This window comes from Chroicocephalus ridibundus, chromosome 2 (assembly GCF_963924245.1).
Source record: "Chroicocephalus ridibundus chromosome 2, bChrRid1.1, whole genome shotgun sequence".
NCBI classification, from domain to species: domain Eukaryota; kingdom Metazoa; phylum Chordata; class Aves; order Charadriiformes; family Laridae; genus Chroicocephalus; species Chroicocephalus ridibundus.
The window spans coordinates 23349800-23371032 of record NC_086285.1 but is presented as its reverse complement, the minus strand read 5'-3'; the positions used below and the strand labels follow the sequence as shown (position 1 = coordinate 23371032).

Here is a 21233-nt window from a genome sequence, read left to right as displayed (position 1 = left end):
ATTCTGCAATATCTGCATTTTGCATCAGTTCCTCCCAAGACTCATTTTGATCATCTCAGTATTTTATGTGTGAATATTATTTTTACGAATTTATTTTAAACACCATTTGTATTTTTGTTTCGTGGCAACAGAATTCTACACTGCAATGCCCATTGTCTTCTAAATCTATCCTTTTTCCTAGAAAAGAATAAAACGGAACTGAGTTAATGGATGCATCTACTGAACAAGACATAACGTCAGCACTAAACTAAATATACGCAGGAATATGGGAGAATATTTACGGATAGATGTGTGTGCAGAGACACCTACACCACCAACATATAAACTCACAACTTGTTAGTAAGTCCACCTCTCTCCTTCTAGCCAAAACACAGGGCGTGTTTTAGCTTCTCTTAATGCAGACTCCCCGCTTCTCCAATATGTATACTTGTTAGTGCTCAGGCAGGTATTCCCATGCCAATGTATGAACATTTGAGAGAGCAGCCTTTCCAATTCCTAGCTCCACTGTCTGAAATTTGTTTGTGGAAAGGAAGATTTCATGTGAAATATATCCGAGTATTATCTAATATCACAAAACATTCCTTTACAGGGAAAGAGAAATGACTAACCTTCACCCTTGTTACAGGGCTCTCATTTTCTTACGTATAAACGTAAAAATGTTTTTCAGTGAGGAAGAAAGCAACTCACACTACTTACTTTGTGAACATAGGTAAACCTGGCTGTAGTAAACCAAGTTTCAGAGGATTAAAACTAATCATTAAACATAATTAAGCAATGAAACACAGTTTATGAATAATCATCTAGACTAGTGCATACGTGAGTTGCCAAGCAGAGGGAATATGAAGTTTTAATTATCATTCGTAACACCATAAGACACAGAATACCAGGCATTCATAATACCATAAGCCACAGAACACCAGGCATTTATATGTCCATCGGTAAATATTACTGAAAAACAAATAATAATCAAGCAATGCAATACTTATAAAACTAATCTTCAGAAAAAGAAGCAAGCATCAGTACTGCCATAATCCGATGGGAATCCAAACACAACACCAGTATGTAAAAGGAAGATGTTTATCTTTGCAAACTGAAGTATCAAATATTTGTGAGTGCTCAGGCTACCACCACGAGTCTAATAAAATGCATCGGCGGGTTTCAAGTTGGTCCGTAAGAACCTTGACCTGCAAACTCTCCTCCATAAAACAATGTGAGATGCGCAGATTATTGCAACTCTCAGACACGTATTTGCCACCTGCAAAGCTAAGAAATATGCAGTGAATGACCTGGAACTGATACACGACTATCAGCCAGATTTTGATCACAGGCACCGCTGAATCTCTAGGGCGACCTAGTTGGTTGTATGTATGTCATCACGTGAACAGGACTGTACTTAAGAGGAAAGCAGGACAAATCAACTTTTCGAGAAAAGATTAAAATATCGTTTTGGCACGTGTCTCCAAACTAGTCTCAAAACTGAAGAGTAAACAAATTAATCAAAATCTAAATTTTGAAATGCCAGAAATGCCAGACTTAATTTCCAAGAACATTACCTGACTTGAGAAAGAATCTATTTTGTTTCAATTTCCAGAGTAAATTTGCAAATTAAAGCAAATCAACAAACAAAGAAAAAGAAGTCAATATTACTAACTAAAAAAAAATGCTTGGTGGAGAAATTTGCAGAAAATATAGCATGACTTGATGCACCCGTGTGTAAAAATGTTTCTGAACCATCTCTACCAGTTATATCAAAAGTATCACAGCAGAGGCCACCTCAGATGCATCACGTCAGTAAGAATCCAAATACTCTGAACAGAATTCATCCTCACTAACTTCTAACAAAAATGCAGGGTTCCAGAGACGATCTCATAAAAAAGAAAACATCATCTGTTCCTCAAGTTCTTCCCGCTACTGATTAGAGCAGCTCTTGACCCTCCATCAGTGGTAGGTCTTATGGAAGGGGCTGCGGGATGTTGGACCTGAAGAGCAGGATCCCACTCCACTTGAAGTCTGTGTCCTGGAGAAAGGGTAGGTCTTTATGCGTTTCTCCTATCTATGGCACTCGAGAAACGTCTAGTCAAGTTATGGAAAATGAAGGCCTGGCCAGGCAGATTTTACACTGGGAATGAAGTGAACGGAGCAAACAGAAACCGTGTACTTTTAACACCGGTTTGCTATTGACTGGCTGATTTCTTACCAGCCACCTGAAATGCAGATTCTCCGTAGTAAAATGGATACGTGTTTTTGTTTACTCTACATGCATTCAGTACCCTGGTATGACCTTTAGGAGCTTATGGCCCCTAAGCTAAAGTTACTTGTGTTGAGACCCTCGAGAATTGGCTGTATAGAAGTCACTAAAGCTGTACATGAAATCTGCGACAGACGGGGGGCTGGGATTCTCACTTACACCTTGTCAGCTTCCTGATACCTCTCCAATTTACAGAAAGACTTGGATCTCAAACTCCCACTTCACTATTCATCCAGTGGATGCTTCCAACCTTACTCTGGGAGTACTCTGAAATACGTATGTATTTCCAGCAAGCCTCCTGAGCCACTGTCCAAATCACAGTCTTTAATCCAGAGTATTTAACAGCTCTACTAACTGTAGTTTTATATATTCCACCACAAAGCTCTCCTAAACCTGTTTGGACCAGTCCAAACTCCAGTCTGCCTTAAAATCAAGACCAGAGAAGATTAGTCCTTTCTGTTCTGAATAAAAATGCTACCGAGCAGCAGCCATATAAAAGATACACAGAGAGACTGTTAGTTATTTTGACATGTTAATGACAAGTATACCAGCTTTACCTTAGAACTTTCACGTCTCATTATAGATTTGTCTCAAAAGTAAAAAGAACATAAAAATCTACTCTTGAAGTAAGATTATACAGATGAACTGCAGGTAGGCTGGTAAAGATAGTTAAAATATGCAGCTGCGGTCAGATGTTAGCATTGATTACTGGATATTATTATTAGCTTTAAAACCACCACACCTTTACAGCTATATCTAGAAGAGAAATAAGAGACCTATATCTAGTTCCCTTACACCTTACACACACCGCTAAGTGAGCAACTCACAGCAACCATTTTCAGCCATAACTCACTTGAATTGGAATCAGACCAGGGAGATAAACTTTTCAGAGATACAAGACAACAGTGTTTCTGTAAGCCGTTCATCCCAGAGACAGCCCTATTTTCAGCCATACTCAGGATTACAGACACAGAAGACAACAATGCTGAACTTAAATACATTTCTGTTGCAAAAGCACACATCGGGTGGAAGAGGACATGCTCGGGTTTCTTCTGTGTGTCATTCACAGTTCTGCATTGCTTGGTAGCCATCCAGAAACATCCTTTCTGGTTATTAACACTGAATAAATTCAATCTCCCTTCGGTTATTTTTTTATTAGGCAAAACACGTGAAAGCTAGCTGCAAGAGCTCCACTTGCGTATTTTCAGCATCACCAAATGCATGTGAAATACACAGGCTGTTGGGGCTTTTCCTTCCCCACATTTTCAGCACATAGACAAATCCAGACTTCCCATTACTTCACCTATGTTGGGGAGTTTTTACCTGTAAGTTCTTAAAAGTATTTGTGTTCTCTTCGTAGCCTTTGATCCTGACCTGTGTGTTCCTGAATCCAGTTTCTGTCTGCCACTGAGCCCAGTCCCAGTGCTTGCCAGCGACATGATCATCATTCTGGGAGCTCGATATTGGTTTTGTATATATTTGTATGTATTTCATTATTTTCTTATTAATATTATTATCTTTTCTTTTTATTGTTAATATTTCATTAGAACTGCTTTAGGTTTTTTCCAACATATAAGCACATAAGTCTCTCCCTTCTTTTCTCTATCTCTTCTCCTTTCTGGGGAGGGGTTAATAAAGAGCATCTGTCCTTCATTTAGTGGCCAGCCCAGCCTAAACTTTTACAAAAATGCACATTAAGTACCCAGGTTCTCCTCCTTGTGCCTTTGGACCAGCCCATGCAACATATCTTACCCCAGCTGGGCCACCTCTTCCATGGCTGGGCATCTGCCATCCTGGCTAGCACTGGCAGTCAGGCACTGAGGTCAAGGAGGTAATTCAGACTAAAACTGCCAAAATAAGTGATTAGTTTCCAGCCGTATCACCTCACGTGAGAGCCATTACTGGCCTGGGCATGCCTGTGTGAACGCAGCCAAGGATGGAGACACTGGGCTGGTGTGACACCACTGCTTCAGTAGCGTACTGCCCATGAAGCAGTGGCCAAGGGCTCAGCCTCCCTCTCTGGGAGAGCTCTCTGGGTCTCTAGAGCATGACTCAGTTTTTTGGAGAACTATCTTGGCCCCCGAGGTGCCTCCTTGACCATAGGGACAACCTACGGTGACTCTTTTGTCCTTCTTGTGACTGCTTGATGTGCCTACGCTTGGGTACTGAAATGAAGTCAGGCTTCATAAAACAATGCAATCGTTCCCCAAACATGCACCCTCCTGCGAGCACAGGGCTACCAGCTCGCATGTGGATTTTCCTGATGACACATTCACGCCAGAGAGCCAACAGCAGTTGCCAGGGGAATGTGAAGCCACCAGCCACACTCCCAGTGCTGTCACCAGTATGTTCTTGCCACACACCTGTGGCTACGTCCCCTTTGAACAGGCCAGCCCATTGCTTGTGTACAGACTGGAGAGGAGACTCAACCAATGCAAATGTTAAATGCAAGAGTGTTTGGGTACAATGAGCATTTTGCTTTAATGAAAAAGCAGATTTGGGAAGGATCCAGCTCTGTCTTTGCTCTGTTACAATGACAGCCACAAGAAGCGTGACCAGGAAATTCTTCTTAAAATACCAAGAAACATGTAATCTCTTCAGAAAGTAGAAAGATCACTGTATCAAATAAGACACTAGAGGTTTAACTGGAACGAATATCAGAGCTCCTTATGCCACTGGATCAGAGACTGAAGCATACTGGGGGCATGCCGGTACTAGTTGCAATGTACTTCCATCCCACCCTGCTCCTGAAACGCACACCATCTATTACAACTAGCTATAGAAGTTTCAGATTTTAATTAAAGTTCTATATTACCTTTTACATAGGAGTTGTATGCTTTGCCAGAATGGAGCTAACATGAAAAAAAAAAGTATATATATACACACACATAAAAAATCGAAGGAAGAAAGGGCTATCACAAAAGGAAGCAATTGTGTCATGGTGATGACTATTTTAATGAAAGTGCAAACAAAACCTCTGACCCTAGCAGTAAATGCAATACACAAGTGTCAAAACCATGTAGTCTTGAATGATCTTTTACATGCCACTTTGTTCACCCTATTAAGATGCTAGTTGTTTCTTTGATTTATCTGATAATAAATTTTTGATGACTAGTGAGTCTCATAAAAATTGCTCTGGTGCTGACTACATTGATTAATAAGCCCAAAGAATCGAAACTGTCAGAAATTCATGTGCAAGAGTAAATTACTGCCAAATATACATTAGATATTCCATAAAATATAGAATAAAAAAGGTTGATTTGGTAATTTTATCTTGCATCAATTTGCTTGATATAATTTATATTCAGGATCATCACTGTCAGTCCCTGCATACCTTTCCTTTTTTTAAAGTCAACATTAGAGTAAATCTAAGTTTGGGACAGGCAAGAAACAACAGGAGACAGAATATCAAATGCAATAATCAAAACTAACATTCAGAATTTAGCTTGGAAATTATATCCAGTTGAAAGGTGACCAAAAAACCGTCTTCTCAGAATTGCAGCTTTTGTAAGTAAAATTCACTTGTATTTTAGGAGTCGAAACTTGTACATATATACCCATGCCGAAATCCCATTCCTCCAAAACTGTGATATCTCCTTATCAGGGCCTTTGCACATAGCAGGTTCTTGCAATGCATCTGAACTAACGTCTTTGAAGAGTCCTGGACTCCGTGGTCCCACTCTTTTTCCTTGGGTAACTCCCAAAAACATTGAACGTGCAGGAATTCCCACAAAACTAGACACTGGAGCACGCCAGAGGTAGGGATCCGGGTACACAAATGAATAGGGATCAAATATTGTCTTTTTCCTGACAAGAGGAACCATATTTACACCACTGGGTTTAGGATTTGCTCCATTTACTTCTGCATGTATTTACCATCATGTGACAGCATTTTGTTGCAAGATACACGATTGTAGGATTGAAAACCTATCTGATTATAAATTTATAAGTGGGCTTCATGGACAATAATTCAGGGAATCACTGTTCCCCATTCAGTGAAATAAATGCTGCTGTTTACATCTATCACTGGAGCCAGCTTCTTAAAACACATGGCAAAACTATGAAGAGGGCTAATATTCTTGCATTTATTATTATTATTGCTTTGGTGAAGCTAGAGCAATTGAAATGGTCAGTATCCTAAGTAATTCTATTTACTGTTTGTGCTCCTGCATATTTCACTTCAGACTGTAATTTCTTTCCCCAGTTTCCCAAGCAAGTGTAATGAAGAGGAAAATCTACAGGATTTTTTTTCCTGGGATATTTGATACTAACTGATTTTGAGTATATCAGATTTTTAGTGTTAAATTATTAATGGGGTTGGGTACAGAATAGAAAAAAGCCATTGCAAAGCTGCAGTCAAAAGGACTTGCTTAAACACAACCTAAATCTGACTATTCCCAGCTTTAACATTTCTTGTTTGGATGGATGAAAGCACTGAAATCCAGGACTGAGAAATCCTGTGTCATATACAACAGAAGCTCATGGTTTTCAGGTTATACTTTTCAAGAAAAAGTTAATTTTAATAACAAGAATTTAAAATGAAATCTGATTATACCCATTTTCAACACTGTGCCTTAGGTATAAAGTGCATATAAACCGGATGACAGCAATACCTGCTAAAATAAAATCATGGCTTTTAAAAAGTTTATCAGAGCTTGCACTACAAGTGGCTGCAGAAAATTACACCAGAATCATTCCCATCTCAGCCTTCTACTGGATAAACAGCTGATAAAGGCAATCACAAAATTAGGGACACTCCTCTATCTGACTGATAGCCCTCACCAGGAGGGTAAAAAAAATTGCTACAGATCACACAAAACGCTCAAATAATGGAAGACTGAAACAAGAAACTGGAGTTCAATAAAAGCCAGCATGCAATAAAACAGATACGACTGTACAGAGAATAGAAATTGCAGACAGTTCTGCTTGATTATAAAAGCGCCACTTTTTAATTTATCTCTCAAATAAAACCAGCAAATGTGTGCAGTAACTCTTCTTGTTTGGTTATAAAGAACCAATCTGAAGAAGAAAACAAGAAAGCAAGTCAACTGAATTTTGAAGATTACAAAGGGTTAACAGGCTTACCACTACTTATTGTTGGTTACACACATTTACCAGAAAACCCTTATTGCTACCGACATGTTTTCCACATCAGTTCCAATTAGTATTTTTTTATCTGCTGTTTCCTATTTATTCCTCTCCCTCTTGCAGTCTTGAGGATTATCTTTAAAATGCTCTATTCTTTTTGTTATCTGCTGTGAAGTCCAAGTTCTGTTCTCTGCAATGTCCTCACAACAACAAAAAAATGATTAGGTGAGGCACCTTCAGAGCACATCAGTCAAGTTTCTTAATTGCATGCATTCTGGACACACTGTAGACGACTTCCAGGTCATCTACAATTTTTTAGTCAGAAACAACTGCATATTTGCTTCCAAATACCTGAGAACACTGAGCAGTTCCAGGTCAGATCTCTGTGGAGCTCACCAGAAATATCCCTGTTGGTAATTATCTCCCCAAACCGACCAGACAGTTGTTAATTCTTCTTAGTGTTTTATTGAAATTATACAGTGCTCATTTTCTAATGAGAACATTGTGCAGCTGTACAAGCTAAACATTTCACAAATTTCTATGTACTGAGTTGCCTTGACCAACCAAATTTATAATGTCTCTTTAGGAAATAGTTCTCAATCATATTCATGCCTTAATTGTACAAATTATGTTCATACTACGCCATATTCTTTACATCTTCTCTAGTAGAATCCCATGTCTCTTCTTCACTATTTAACCCAAAATGGATGCCAGCGTAAACTAGGTCATAATAATCCAGTTTGGTCTATTCTCCTTCCTTGACGTTGGAAGGATACCAGCACTTCTGCCACTTTTTTGGCATTTCCCTGACACCGCAATTTAATTAAGACTGAACTTTGGCAAGTCCAGACTCTGTCAGTCAAGTCTCCTAAACCTTTTGAGTGCACGTTCACAGGCCTGGAGGTTTAAAACCGTTTCTCACAACACAATGCTGGTCAGGCTTCTACTTAGGGGACAAAGAAATAACTCATCTTCCTAAAAGACCATTCTGCTTGCACTGAACACAGAACAGAAGCACAGCAAAACATGACTTCCCTTCCTTCACCATCACTAATAATCTGAGTATCATAGTTCAGAAAAGGGCCCATTTAATTTCTAGATTTATCATAATCAGAGAGCCATAACCAGTCTCTCCAATGACTAAGAAGCTAACAAGACAGATCCCGCTTTGGATCAGCCCTCTTCCCCACTGCACATACTTTATTCAATCCCACCTATCATTTTTCCTGCTCCGGGTGCCACTTGCCTGAAGCTGCACATCTCACACCTTGCTTGCTCAGACCCCAACCTGCCCTCTAGGCCAGGTCCTCAATTCTGTTTCTTACCGCTTTCTTTGACACATCCCTAGCTGTTTCTCATTTTGAATTTTACCATAATTACCACTGATTTTTAACTCAGCTACTGCTCTTGCCTTGCCTTATAGTTAAATGCAACTTTGTCTTGTTTCCTTACTCAAATCCTGTATCCGTCTCTGTTTCCCTACTTTTGGCTTCATCAAGTCCTCAGCTTCTGCACTTTCCTCACTTCTTCATTCCAATTCTGCTTCTAACACAGCCCTAGACATCCGCCCCAGTGACTTAAGCCCTGGGTTATCATCCTTGACACGGTAAATGGATTACTGCATAATATTCTAAACTTTGTATGAAAGTTCACATCAAAAGGAATGGTAATATCAGTAGTTAGACCAATATTTATATGTGCAGTATCTGTATCTGTCAGATAGATCAGTGATAGCTTTGTTTTTATTACATATCCATCTTAGTAATATATAAACACAAAAATACAGAGATACTGTTTTTCTTGTTTATCTTTCAACATGGGTTCCAGTTTGCTCTTCTTTAGGGAAGAGTTACAGATTTGCATGTAAATGTTGTCTAAAGATGTCAGGACTCTGAGTCATCTATTGTCTTCGTTGGAAATAATGTACTAATATATTTATCAATTTTTAAAATACAGCCAATAAATACAACATTTGGTTGGAATACGAATCAGTATTTTCATATAAAATATACAGTATGATGCCTTTGATACAACAGAACCAAACGTAAGTGACATTTTTATATTTCCCCACATCAGGTTGATAAAAGACTTTTATTGGTTAATTAAAATTTTTTACTGGTACGTGATCAAAATGTGTGAATTAGGGTTGCTAACACGTGTTTATTTCTTAGCTACAATGGATCTTGTTTCCTACCATCCTTTGAGGGAAGTTTAATTTGCCATGAGTTCATCTTCACAGGAAATGCAGCATCTCGGAGAATCCCACCTAAAGTAGATCACTGAGGTCATCTCTTTTTCACTACCTTTACCCAGTCTTTGAAACCACCCTAAAATACATGAGGTCACAGCTACCACTGGCACAGATGATGCAGCCACGTCAGGGGCCAAATGGTAAAGGTGCCAGGATAAAAAGTCACTGAAACATAGAAGTGAACTCCAGCAATGGACTGTTGGACACATACGCCATCTTATTTCTTGTACAGGGCCCAGGAGAACCACACTGTGCAAATGAGAAGGGTAAAGTCGTACTTACTAGAAGTTCATCTTATGAGCACATGCACAAGAGCAATCCCTCTAGGAACAATGAGAATACCTGTTCTAGAAGTATAAGTATTTGTGGAGCTGAACCTAAGAGAAAACTAATGCATGAAGCCTTCTATTCCACAAATTACCAAAGAATACGGGTGACAAAAGAAAAGAAAAATAAAGAAGGAAAGTAGCATTTATTATGGCCTATTTTTCTTAGCAAGGCAGGGTAGAATCACACTATCCAAGTTCTTTAAATCTTCATTGACCTCTGTGCATCATACAAACAGCTGAGGCATCTAACCGTACTCCTTGGAATCAAATCAACGTTAGATGGTTAAAGCAATTGGTCTGTGTTCCTCTCTACGGTCTTTATTTCACCCAGAGCCTCCAGAGCACTTACATTCTAGTCTCACCATTAGAAATTACTCCTGAGATCATACTGTGCTCAATTCTGTTCTTTTTGGTATTGTTACAAGATAAGATAATGACTGGATAATACAAGAAGTTATTTAATTTTACTTAGAGACTGCCAGAGAGAAGCATTCTCTCTATGTATGTCTTCAGCCTAAGTGGAGAAAGGAATATGATGAAGATTTTTATAACCCCAAATTAATTTTTCCTAATGAATATATAATTTATATAGTAACCAGTAATTATTAGGTTAGTAAAAATTTTTTGTCATTTTAAACTATTGCCCAAAACTGCCACACACGTTCATTTAAACGAGTTATTAAACATAGAGATATGCAAAATAATCTTTTGCCTCATTTATATTAACAGACAACAGAGCTTTGTCTCCCTTAGTGTCAATCGCACTGTGCAGTTATCTTAATATATGGGGGTGGGGGTCATCTGAGTTTTTCACTCAAATATCAGAAGACATGAATACAGAAGCACAAAGGTCTGCCTGCATCACAGACATGCCATCCTCTGCCACAAGCAATCACGTCATAGACTCCTGCTCAAATTGATCAGCGCTCACTGAAACAAATAAGATATTGGCCTTCATTGCTTCTGTCAGAAGGCTATTTCTATCAGAAGGTTATCACCTTGCTCCCTTAATAATTAGAGACCTTCCTTCAAATACACAGTTGAACAGTTTATTTATATTTGTTCTTATGTCCACCATTTTTTTCATGCTTTAAATGAAGTCTCTTCTTCCCCCTCTACATCCCAATGACAGCAACGATCTCTGTTATCAGTCTTCGCTTTGCTGAATGAACCAAATACCTTTTAAATCTCCTCTTGGCTCTTCATTCCTATTATCATCCTATTATCCTTCCTCACTTTGCCTGTTCCTGTCTGAATTCATCTTTCATGAACGTGACGACCAAAACTGCACAATACTTCCTTTTCTGTACTGGAAAATTCCCACTCTCTTAACGCAGCTCTGGAGACCGTGGTTTCTCTTTCTCTTCCCCTTACTGCAGCATATCACACCGGTGGCTCACAGAAAACCTGTAACTAATACACCTGAGTCCTCTTCTTCATTTGCCAATTCTTCTTGTGTGGTGTGCTGATTGTCTTCTGTGCGGCTAGCTTTGTGTCATCAGGAAACGTCACTTAAATACTCCTACTTTTTGTGCTAACATACAAAAAAATTAAATTCTTCAGGTCTAAGACCGTGCTGCCCAAGTAACACTGTTCCAGGACAATCTCACTTCAACCTGCTGGTGCCTCCATCTCAACTGCTGGCAAGTCCCACTTCCCCAGTATGCTTCCCCACCACCAACACATGGATCTTTCACTTGTTTGGCCTCTTTTCCACTCTGTGATAGGTGGCTTTACTGATCCTCTTCTTTACATCTTGGATAGCACCAATCACACAGATGAAACTGAATAAGCTTAACAACTGTGGAATAAGAACAGGAGTTATTTCAAGATACTCTTTGTCTTCTAATGCATTATTCTGAGTATCTTGCCAGTCTCCTCTACTTGTAAAAAAGAAATGCTGAAATACTCTTCGTTAATATAACTCAGAAGAAGAATCTCTTACTTCCTGACCTGTGTCTACTGCCCTGGAAGCAGCTGCTACATAATAGTGGGGGTCCAGTTCAACAATTCATTCTCAAGAAGAAAGGTGGGGAGATTGTCTCTAAATAGATGACTGAATCAAGAGTGGATTTTTCCAGACTGTCACTGCCGATGAAATGAGGTTTTCAATTACAATGCTTAGCACAGAGCAGCATAGGGAAAACCTACGTTCCAATGCTGCCAAGCGATATATGCTCAGCATAGCATTTATCAAACCATTTCCTCTGCTAAGAGTTCATGTGTCAGTCTTTAAAATGGCTTGCTCTTTTACCACCTTTCCTGATGGAAATGTGAAAAGTGCAACTTACTTTCTTTCACAAAACATCTTGGTGAGACTCTTGACTCCAAATCGACTGCCTCATGGGGAAAACCTGCTTTCTAGAAACTTAACAAATGGTAACTGCTCCATCATAATTCTGCCTCACTGGAATAAGGAGGTCAAAGCATGAGACAACAATCATTAAATAAAGTGTTAAAAGGTGATGGCAGGTTTCAATAGCAGCTTAAAAATGCTAGAAGTCTGAATGCTACTCTGACCACTCAGGACCTAGCAAATTATTTTGTTTTAGCTGAGATATACTATCAGTTGACGATGACTGCAACAGACTCCACTGTGATAAAAGCAAAATCACTACCCTTTCTGTTACAAGAACAAACAGGCAAAGAGCAAGTTTCACATGAAGATTGATCAAGAGCACATGATTAATGCCAGAAATGTACCCAAAGAGCAGCTTTCTGGATTAAGTTTGCTGTAAATGTCAGCAACCAAACCCACCCACTGGTACCGATTGCACCTCTCAGCTTTACCTCATCTTAATCAAATCACTAATTGTCTTGCACTGATCCTGACGAGCATCACAGGATTTCTGTTTTTCATAGGTGCTTAATTCACTGTTTTCTTTCAAACGTTCATGTCTGTCTGCACTTGTCTAAGTACATTGTAGCCACTAAATCATACAATCCATCATCTCTTTGTCAGTACCCCAGACAGAGAAGATCCTCTGAGAATATGCTTACAACATAAAGGTCACTTTGAAAGTTGACTAAAGGCATGAATAAAAAAAATAAAACATTTAGTTAAGCCCTTTGAGGAGATGAGGTTGCCATTACCCTTTACTGTTTGAGCAAGTTCTTCAACTGCTTTTCAACACTATCATGACACCACATGGGGAGTTTAATGGCACCTTCTGAGTATATATAGAATCAAAGCCAAAATTCAGCTTACCAACTTAACTTTCAGAATGTCAGTACGGCAGTCAGAGATTAAGAATCATTATATACTTGGCAAACTGACCTATTTCCAAAGGATGCCGTCACAGGATGATACGTGCAGTGGGCGTATTTTAGCCAACAAAAGCTAGCAAAGTGCCAAGAGCTGCTGAATTTCCTGTTAAGAATTAAGAGCCCCTCCACACACATTTTTTGCCACAATATACGGCCCATCTTTTTGTCATCATGAATCTGCCTTGAAAAATGAGGGTTGAAAAAAATCATCCAGCATCATTTCTCATGAAGGGTGAGGAAATTAAAGGAAATGAAAGAAGCTACAAAGTAAGAAGAGTTGAATCTGAGGGTCCTACTGGTTAACACGCTTGTGAAGTGAAGTGCAATTCCAGTTTTATACTTGCTGCTTCAATACCATGTAAAACAGGAGCGTTGAAATGTAAAAGTATGTGAGACAAATGACATTTTATCTTTAGACGTAATCATCCCTCATAGGTGTCATCCCTACTTACCAATTAATCACTACAGCATGAATATCCTAAGACAAGGCTAAAAATGGAGTGTAATTTTTTCACTAAATAGGCCTGAAACAGCCAGCCCATTTCACGGAGGAAAGAAGAGGTTGGTGATCTATTTGGTAGTTGCTCCACAAGTGCAACCTCACAGAACCTGAATGGAAATCTCCAGTCATAGCATGCAGTTATGGCTTGTGCCAGCCATCAGTAGAAACCTCAAGGTTTCGTAATGTGACTCTAAGTGCACGCATTGCCAAGACTTAGTGAATTATGACTTTCTGGCTAAGATAAAAACTGAGTAAATATGATGTTCTAGTCATTGCAAACATAAAATAAAACGTATTAGCATAAATCACTTAGTGAAACATAACTTGCTAAGCCCCTGAAACTTGGCACTTGTGATTGTATGAGCATACCCTCTGTCTCAGCTAGTATAGACAATGTTAGGCTTGTAAACAAAGTAAAATCAATATTTCCAATCAGCCAGCAAAAGCAATGGGCATAGGGAGCCAATTACCATCTCTGGAGCTCACAATCCATCTACCACATAGATGTATATTTCCTGGTTTATGAAAGTACCTGAAAGTAAACTTACTGATCTGATTGTCAGCTGCTAATGTATGTGAGCTGTTCTCTCCTCTCAGTGCTGCAAGTGAGGTTATCCAAACACCATTCCATCCAATCATCCATTTAACTCTACTGCTTGGTCTCAGAGTAAAAGTTAAGCTGTCTGGGTCTATTACATGTCGCAAGCTGATTTTGAAATTTTTCTTTTGGCGGAATGATCCAAAAAACCCCCAAGAGCTCAATTTTGCTTAACTCATGACATTCATATCTCAAGCTTGTGATTTGCTTAATGAGGAAAAAGACACAATAGCAGGACATAGGCTCTGAAAGAAAAAGGAAGTTGAAGAAGGTGTACAGTCGTTAGCAGGAAAAGATCAAAATTTCATCACATAAAGTTTTCATTCTCTCTGTGTTCACAGCTTATTTGCTTTTGTGCAAAAAATGCTACTAGACCAGTAACCTAGATTATGCCATTGCTTATGAGTTTTAACACCTAAAATCAAATGCAAACAGAAAAAAGACTGTAGCAGGTGGCATCCAAGTAATTCTCAGATCACATATTTAGAGGTAACCGGAAATAAAAAGGACAATCTTTTTTCAGCAAGAAAATTCACAAACTCTCTTTATAGCATGTGAAACAAGTTCCATCAAGAATCAAAACAAGTTGCTACTGGGATTCTAATGAAATTATACAGATATTTTTAATTTATGGTTTAAATATAAAACAGTTATGTGCTGAAAATGAATACATGCCATATAATTATTAACATCTGCATGTATTTGGTTTCCATCACTAAACTTTGAAAATCACGACATTTTAACTGAATAAGATTCTAAGATCAAAATAGAAGCCAGGAGTGAGCCATGGAAAGATTCTTTATTTTTCCCCCTATTAACAGGTAGTCTGATTTTGCTTACACTGTTAACTATACAGGCTTCAAATATTTACTGTGGACAAAATCAAAATCAGCCCATTAGCCAACAACACCGTCTTGCTAACAGTGTCAGCAAATAACAAGACAGCAAACATCATATGGCTAATTTAAAACAAAGAGCAATAGTTGAGGCAAGTGATGAATTAAACTTTAGTGTCCTCCTGATGGCCAGAGCTGTTCCTGTGAGAACTGCATGGGGGTCCCTGATCTACATTGGTCAAACAGAAATATAAAATTGGCAATAAAAAAAAATTTACAAAACATTATAAAGAAACCTAAATGCAGCTACACAATGGACTGTGGGGAAGGGATGGTCTAAGGCGACAGACAGCTGCTACCCTACACCATGTCTGTAGTACAGAGTACTACTAGAAGACGGGTGTTGCAGCCTACTTAAATCTATGAATAAATCTATCTTGAGAACACATATTATAGCATAAATATCAGGACACTTCTGAGACACGCAATTTTTGTAACCACTCTCCCATCTGTGATCCTTTTCACTTAAATTCTGTAAATGAAGAACAGCCTACAAAAGCCGTTGCTGGATCATTTAGTTTGATACAGAAATTTACATCTTGGTTACTTAATTGGAATCCCAAAACCTTTACTTGTGAGTACTCTCCTTTCGTAACTGAGTTTAGACAGCCACCATATAAAAAAAAAAGTCAGAAAAGCTTCTAAATTATTAAAATATATTTTTTAAATAAAGGGGAAATGTAAAAACTAATTTTCCAACCTAGAGGCTGTATTGTGTGTCATACTACCTACTGCTTCTAGAAGACAGCATCAAGGTTGTTGTGAGAGACGTAAAAATAACTTCCCACCTGAAGTATTACTGTGGACTGGTAACATGGAGATTTTTATTGAAAAGAAATATTTCAATTCAGGGAATGATTAAAGACATTATTTCCTTAACAAATGCTTAGCATTTGTACATAGAATTTTGAATTAAAATGGAGAAATCCCAGCATGAGGTTTATTTTTTTCCACTTATACTGTTGAAGAAAGCACTAGTATCAGTATTCGAATTACCAGGGTTGTAGACTTGTGTAAACCAGTTCAGATCAAAACAGGTTTAAATTCTGGACATCTCTTTCAAAACGTAACAACTTGCATCCAAAATCATTAACAAATATCTATTTAAATCTATAAAACCTTACTGTACATACTTAAAATTAATACTTCTCAAAAGCTTGCAATGCTTGCTCATTTACATCTCTCATGTTACTTAATAGCTCTTGGAAATGAACAACAAATGCAGGACAACATCAAACAGTCTTTGCGCTTTCCTAACATGTCTGAATCACGTTTATTTACCTTCTTGTTCCCAAAATTCCTTAATACCCTGAATACCAAGCTACTGCATGGATTATGAAAGAAGGGTATAGCTGATAACACTTTGCCAAACACACTACAGGAAAAAAACCCAACACAGCTCCAGTATATAAGCAACATGTAATACTTACTATTTATATGTTTCTGAACGAATGTATTCAAAAACATGAGATACTCCCAGCTGGAATTGGTCAGCAATAGGGGTAACCCAAGGATTGTTCTCTGCCTTGAAGACTTGCTTTTGACCAGTCAAATCCAAGTTACCTGAAAGGGATTAAACAAAACAGCACATGAAAAAAAATCTGAAATACGAAAAATTTGAAAGAAATATCTTGCTGTGAATATAAAACTTTTCATTCATTTCAGAGAGTACAACCATAATAAAAGCAAATATTTCAGTCTTAGCGGTGAGGAATAGGAGGACATAGCAGTTCCCACCATGATGGATGCAGTTCCACCCTATTCATTTCAGTGCTACTACCTATTGCACAGCAGGATTGAACTCAGCCCACTGTATATAATATTTATTCATCAAATTAGTTTAAAGCAGGGCTTAATAGTGCATAGCTGCTGGGCCCTCTCCACCACAGCTTGCAGGAATGAAAGGAGGTAGGAGTTTGCTCTGCTGAAGCTTAGGCATTGCAAAGCATTTCTCAATCACTGCTCCAAGCACGTCAACAAGCGAAGCCCAACAGGATTTTTGCCTTCCCAGTGCCCAACGTGGTGTTTATACTGAGATCCTACCGCCGATCTGTGGTTGTAGTTCTCTATACCGAGAAAAACAAAAACGTCATTCTTGCAACATGACAGTTTTACCTATTTTGTTGACAGGAAGACTTAAGAGACCTATTAGGGGCTTGCTTGAGGTTTTTTTGTTTGTTTGTTCCTTTTGTGAACGTTTACCAGTCAAAACCAAAACAGTACATGCTCTACTGAAACTCCTCATTGGCTATGGATACAACAGGCTGAATTCCAGGAAGGTCTGGCCATTGAAATATTTTCTTGTGTTCCATAAATTAAAATAAGAAATCTGTGCTACCATTTTAAATTTATTTTTGTGAATTTTACGATGAAGAAAGGTCTACCCTCCTCCCATAAATGTAAAGTAATAAATAAATAATAATAAAAAAAAATCTTTAACCATGGGAAACAAAACCAAAAAAAATTTACAAGGTTTTGAAGACTGGCTGAACCAAGCTGTCAGAGAAATCTGTAGTCAACCTGACGTGCTAGCATTCCAAAATTAAAGGCACTCATGTAAGTAGCATGAACACACACGCATGCTACGGGAGCTGCTGCAAGCCCGGTGCTCGCTGGCCGTTTCAGTGCGTGTTCTGCATTACAGCTAATCCTCGACCTGTTCCCCTCCGTAAAAAGGGTTAACACAATTAGAGTAAAGACAGACCATTATACCGTGTGAAAGGATGTCATGCATGTCATATCAGCCTATCAACAAGTTACCATTACCTTAGCGAGCTCATCTGTCAGCTGTCTGAGGCCCGCTCTGAGATAACAACAGGCAGGGCGCCTTCGCCCCTCTGTCAGTCAGGCGGCAATTGCCCTCGCTGCCTCACGCTCCACTGTGCCTCGTTAGCAGCCTCGCGCCCATCTCCTTTATTAAGAGACTCGGCAGCCCTGTTCTAACAAGGATCAGGAAGCAGGATTAAGTACTGTGACAAAGAGGACCTAATAAGCTAGAAGCCGGTGTGTCTAAATCCATGCTGGCTCACGGCGCAGGCTCGCGCTGCTCGCTATTCAGTTTTCAGGCACGGGCCACCGGGGAAGCAAGCCAGCGCCGTGATTAGCCGTAACCCTCTGACCGGAGCCACTATGAAGATCATGTATCACTCAGGGGCTCGCTTTGCAATTGCAAATTGGATTTTCCATTTTATTACCTGCAAAAAAAACCCCACATGCATTGCTCTCCAAAACTACCAACACTGTAATTACAGCTCTGCATCAAGGTAGAATGATCAATCTGTGTACAACTAATAAATATAGTTATTGGGGAGGCAAGCTTGGCCCCACTGTGGGTCAAATTGCTTACAAAATTGCTTACAGGATTAAGTCACACATTCCCCAAATCTCAATAGCCAGAGTCTCAGATGAATCCTCTAGTCCCGAGCTGTGACAGAGATTTACCACCCAGGGAACGCTGCCATATGTTTCCATCCCCGCAGCACAGTGTGCCCACTTCCATTCCAAATACCACATGGCCCATTTAAATGTAATTGTAATAAATACTATTCTACTAAAGCCAAAGAAATCTTACAGCAAAGAGAGGACTGCTCAAGCAAAAAGGACTGTTGGTCTCCATGCCAAAGTAATCACTTAATTTTCCTCCGCTGTCTGTTTTTCCCCAAAACACACCAGGGGCAGGTACAAATATTACTTTTTACCTTCAGAGGGACGAGGCAGACAGAGGCCCTAAGGGTAAAATTAATCTAATTACAGAGGAAACTGAGGCACCTGAAAGTCCAGCATCCGCACTGGAATCCACCCCCTCCCTGCCCAGGACGCCCCTCAAGGAGCCCTGCCAGCAGCAGCTGGCCCTGCAGCCTGTCCCACTGGCCACCTACAGCTGGAGCCAGAGGTCAGCTGCCACCTCGCAGCCCAGACTTTGAACTGAAGAATTGTTGCAGTGCGAAAAGGAAGAACCCGTCGTGGCAAGCACCAGGCAGAGAGCAGGTGCTCCTCCGCAGAGGAGGAAAGGAGGGCTGCCACACCGAAAGGAGGAAGGACGGGGCACCCACGCTTTAAGCTCTTCCCTCCAAAATTCCCATCTGTAAATGAAGGATAGAAATGGGCAGAAAATGAAGCAGGGTAAGAAGTCACAGAGAGCCTGCCCTGCCTCATCAGCACTAGGGAGGAAACAGAGCCTTATGCTCCTGCCACAAGGCAAGCCACTTGAGAACAAAGAAGCCGTATAATTAAAACTGAGACTGGATGGAAACAGGTCACTCCTGCAATCACCGCACATTACTTGGGGCCATATCCTGCTGTCCTTTCTGTACTTACAGCTAAAACATCCCTGAATCAAGGGCTTACCTAATTCTGCTCTGGCTGCAGGACACGCAGGAGTCCCAAGCACGAGGCCAAAGTCTCAGTAACATCTCAGGAGCAGTACAAACACACGGGAGCCCTGCATGAACCCTTCTGCCCCTGTGCACTAAGACAAACCCAGCAGCGTGGAAGAGATCACCAAACCCGCCTGAAGCAATGGCTCCGGTACCAAGCTGATCGCAGGAGCGCTGTGCGACTGGACACCTTGCGCAGATGTGTCCCTGTCCCTCCACACCACCAACAGTCTCCTTGCCTACATGTTTTTTTAGCTGTGCTAAGAAACGCTGTTATTCCATCCCTGCAGCACTAGAGTCATGGGCCAGGGAAAAAGCCATGGCAGATGCGCCTTCATGCATATTACCTAACAGCAGCATCAGCAGAAGACTATCCCCAGGCCTTTAGGAAATTTATATACTGTTCTGCTACACAGATCACATCAAATCCCTCAGATATTTTTAGTAAGTAAAATACAAAATTGCCTCTAGTAAAAATCCAGTATTGAAGATTCAATCACAAAATATATTAGGGTTGGAGATTTCATTGGTCATTGCTGGTTTGATGTTTCCATGCACATCAGCCTATTAAAAAATATTTATCATCTCTAAAACTTGGCACAACTAGTAAAATTGTATTTCTTCATAACGGACTTAAGGTTCTTGTTATTTTGCCATACTGAAAGAGACGAACTCCACTGAAACGCATTACAGTCCCATACCTCTGGTACGAGAGGAGGAGAAGGCTATCCTTAAGATTAGTCAGTGCAGACCCTTTCCTGGATCACAGAAATGTTTTTCAAATTATTTTTGAGTGCTTCTAAAATTATTCTTATAAGTAAATAAATAAATAATCAAAACTATATATCCCAGAACCCAGGTCTAACATGCTTGAAGAATTTTCTAATATCTAAGCCTGGATGATACTTTTTTAAGCTTTCTATCTTGAACGGGCATAGATTTCCGAGTAGGAAGAATGCAAAGTGGACATGTGCTGCTACGAGTGAGCAGATACTGAAAAGAGAACAGACTCTGGAATAGAGAAGAGCAGAGATAAAGCTCTAACAGCTGACTGCTGTGGATGACCTGCACAGAATGACCAAAAGCCTTCTAAAAGGAGTCAGCTGTGTGGTCTTAGAAATACCTGATATTGGCATTTTTTTCTCTGTCTCAGCACTCATTGTATCTGAAGATGATCCTGAACCATTAAGTTTGATTGGTGTGACTGAACTCCTGTGTTTAACCCACCTTAAAAGCCACATTGTCCCTATGCCCAACTAGTAAGCTGTGCAGAGCTGGAAATTGTCTGCTGACCAAATCCCTTGTTAGCTGCCACCCGGAAGCTACAGTAAATAGATCTACACCAAAACAAACCCTTGAAAAGTCAAGGACAAAATCAAAGTATGCATATTTTTAATTTCCATGTATTCTAACTTATGCCAAATACAACTTATCACTGCTTAAATTCAGAGCTCCCACAGCCATGGGTGGACAGAAGAGACATCTCGTATGACAGTGGGCACATCCTATCCTGAGTGAGGTTAAAGGGAAAAGGAAGCTACCGTTTCCCTGCACCTCCCTCAATAAATCTGTCCTGCATTTGATCTAAAACATGATAGTTAATGCTTCTTGTTATTTTCCTTCAGTGCTGTTGAAACAAAAAGTGGTTTGTGTGAACATTCGTATTTTGCTCAACTGC

At 39.7% G+C, this 21233-nt stretch overlaps 1 protein-coding gene across 2 annotated transcripts in view; it reads right to left on the bottom strand.

Moving 5' to 3' along the window:
- RSU1 (Ras suppressor protein 1) overlaps window positions 1-21233 on the bottom strand; it is a 109034-nt gene that overhangs the window by 49552 nt on the left and 38249 nt on the right. For both annotated transcript variants that reach the window (XM_063324745.1, XM_063324744.1), the window contains exon 8: window positions 16610-16742. In XM_063324745.1, coding sequence (XP_063180815.1) covers window positions 16610-16742 — 133 coding nt within the window. The remainder of the gene's footprint in view (window positions 1-16609; window positions 16743-21233) is intronic.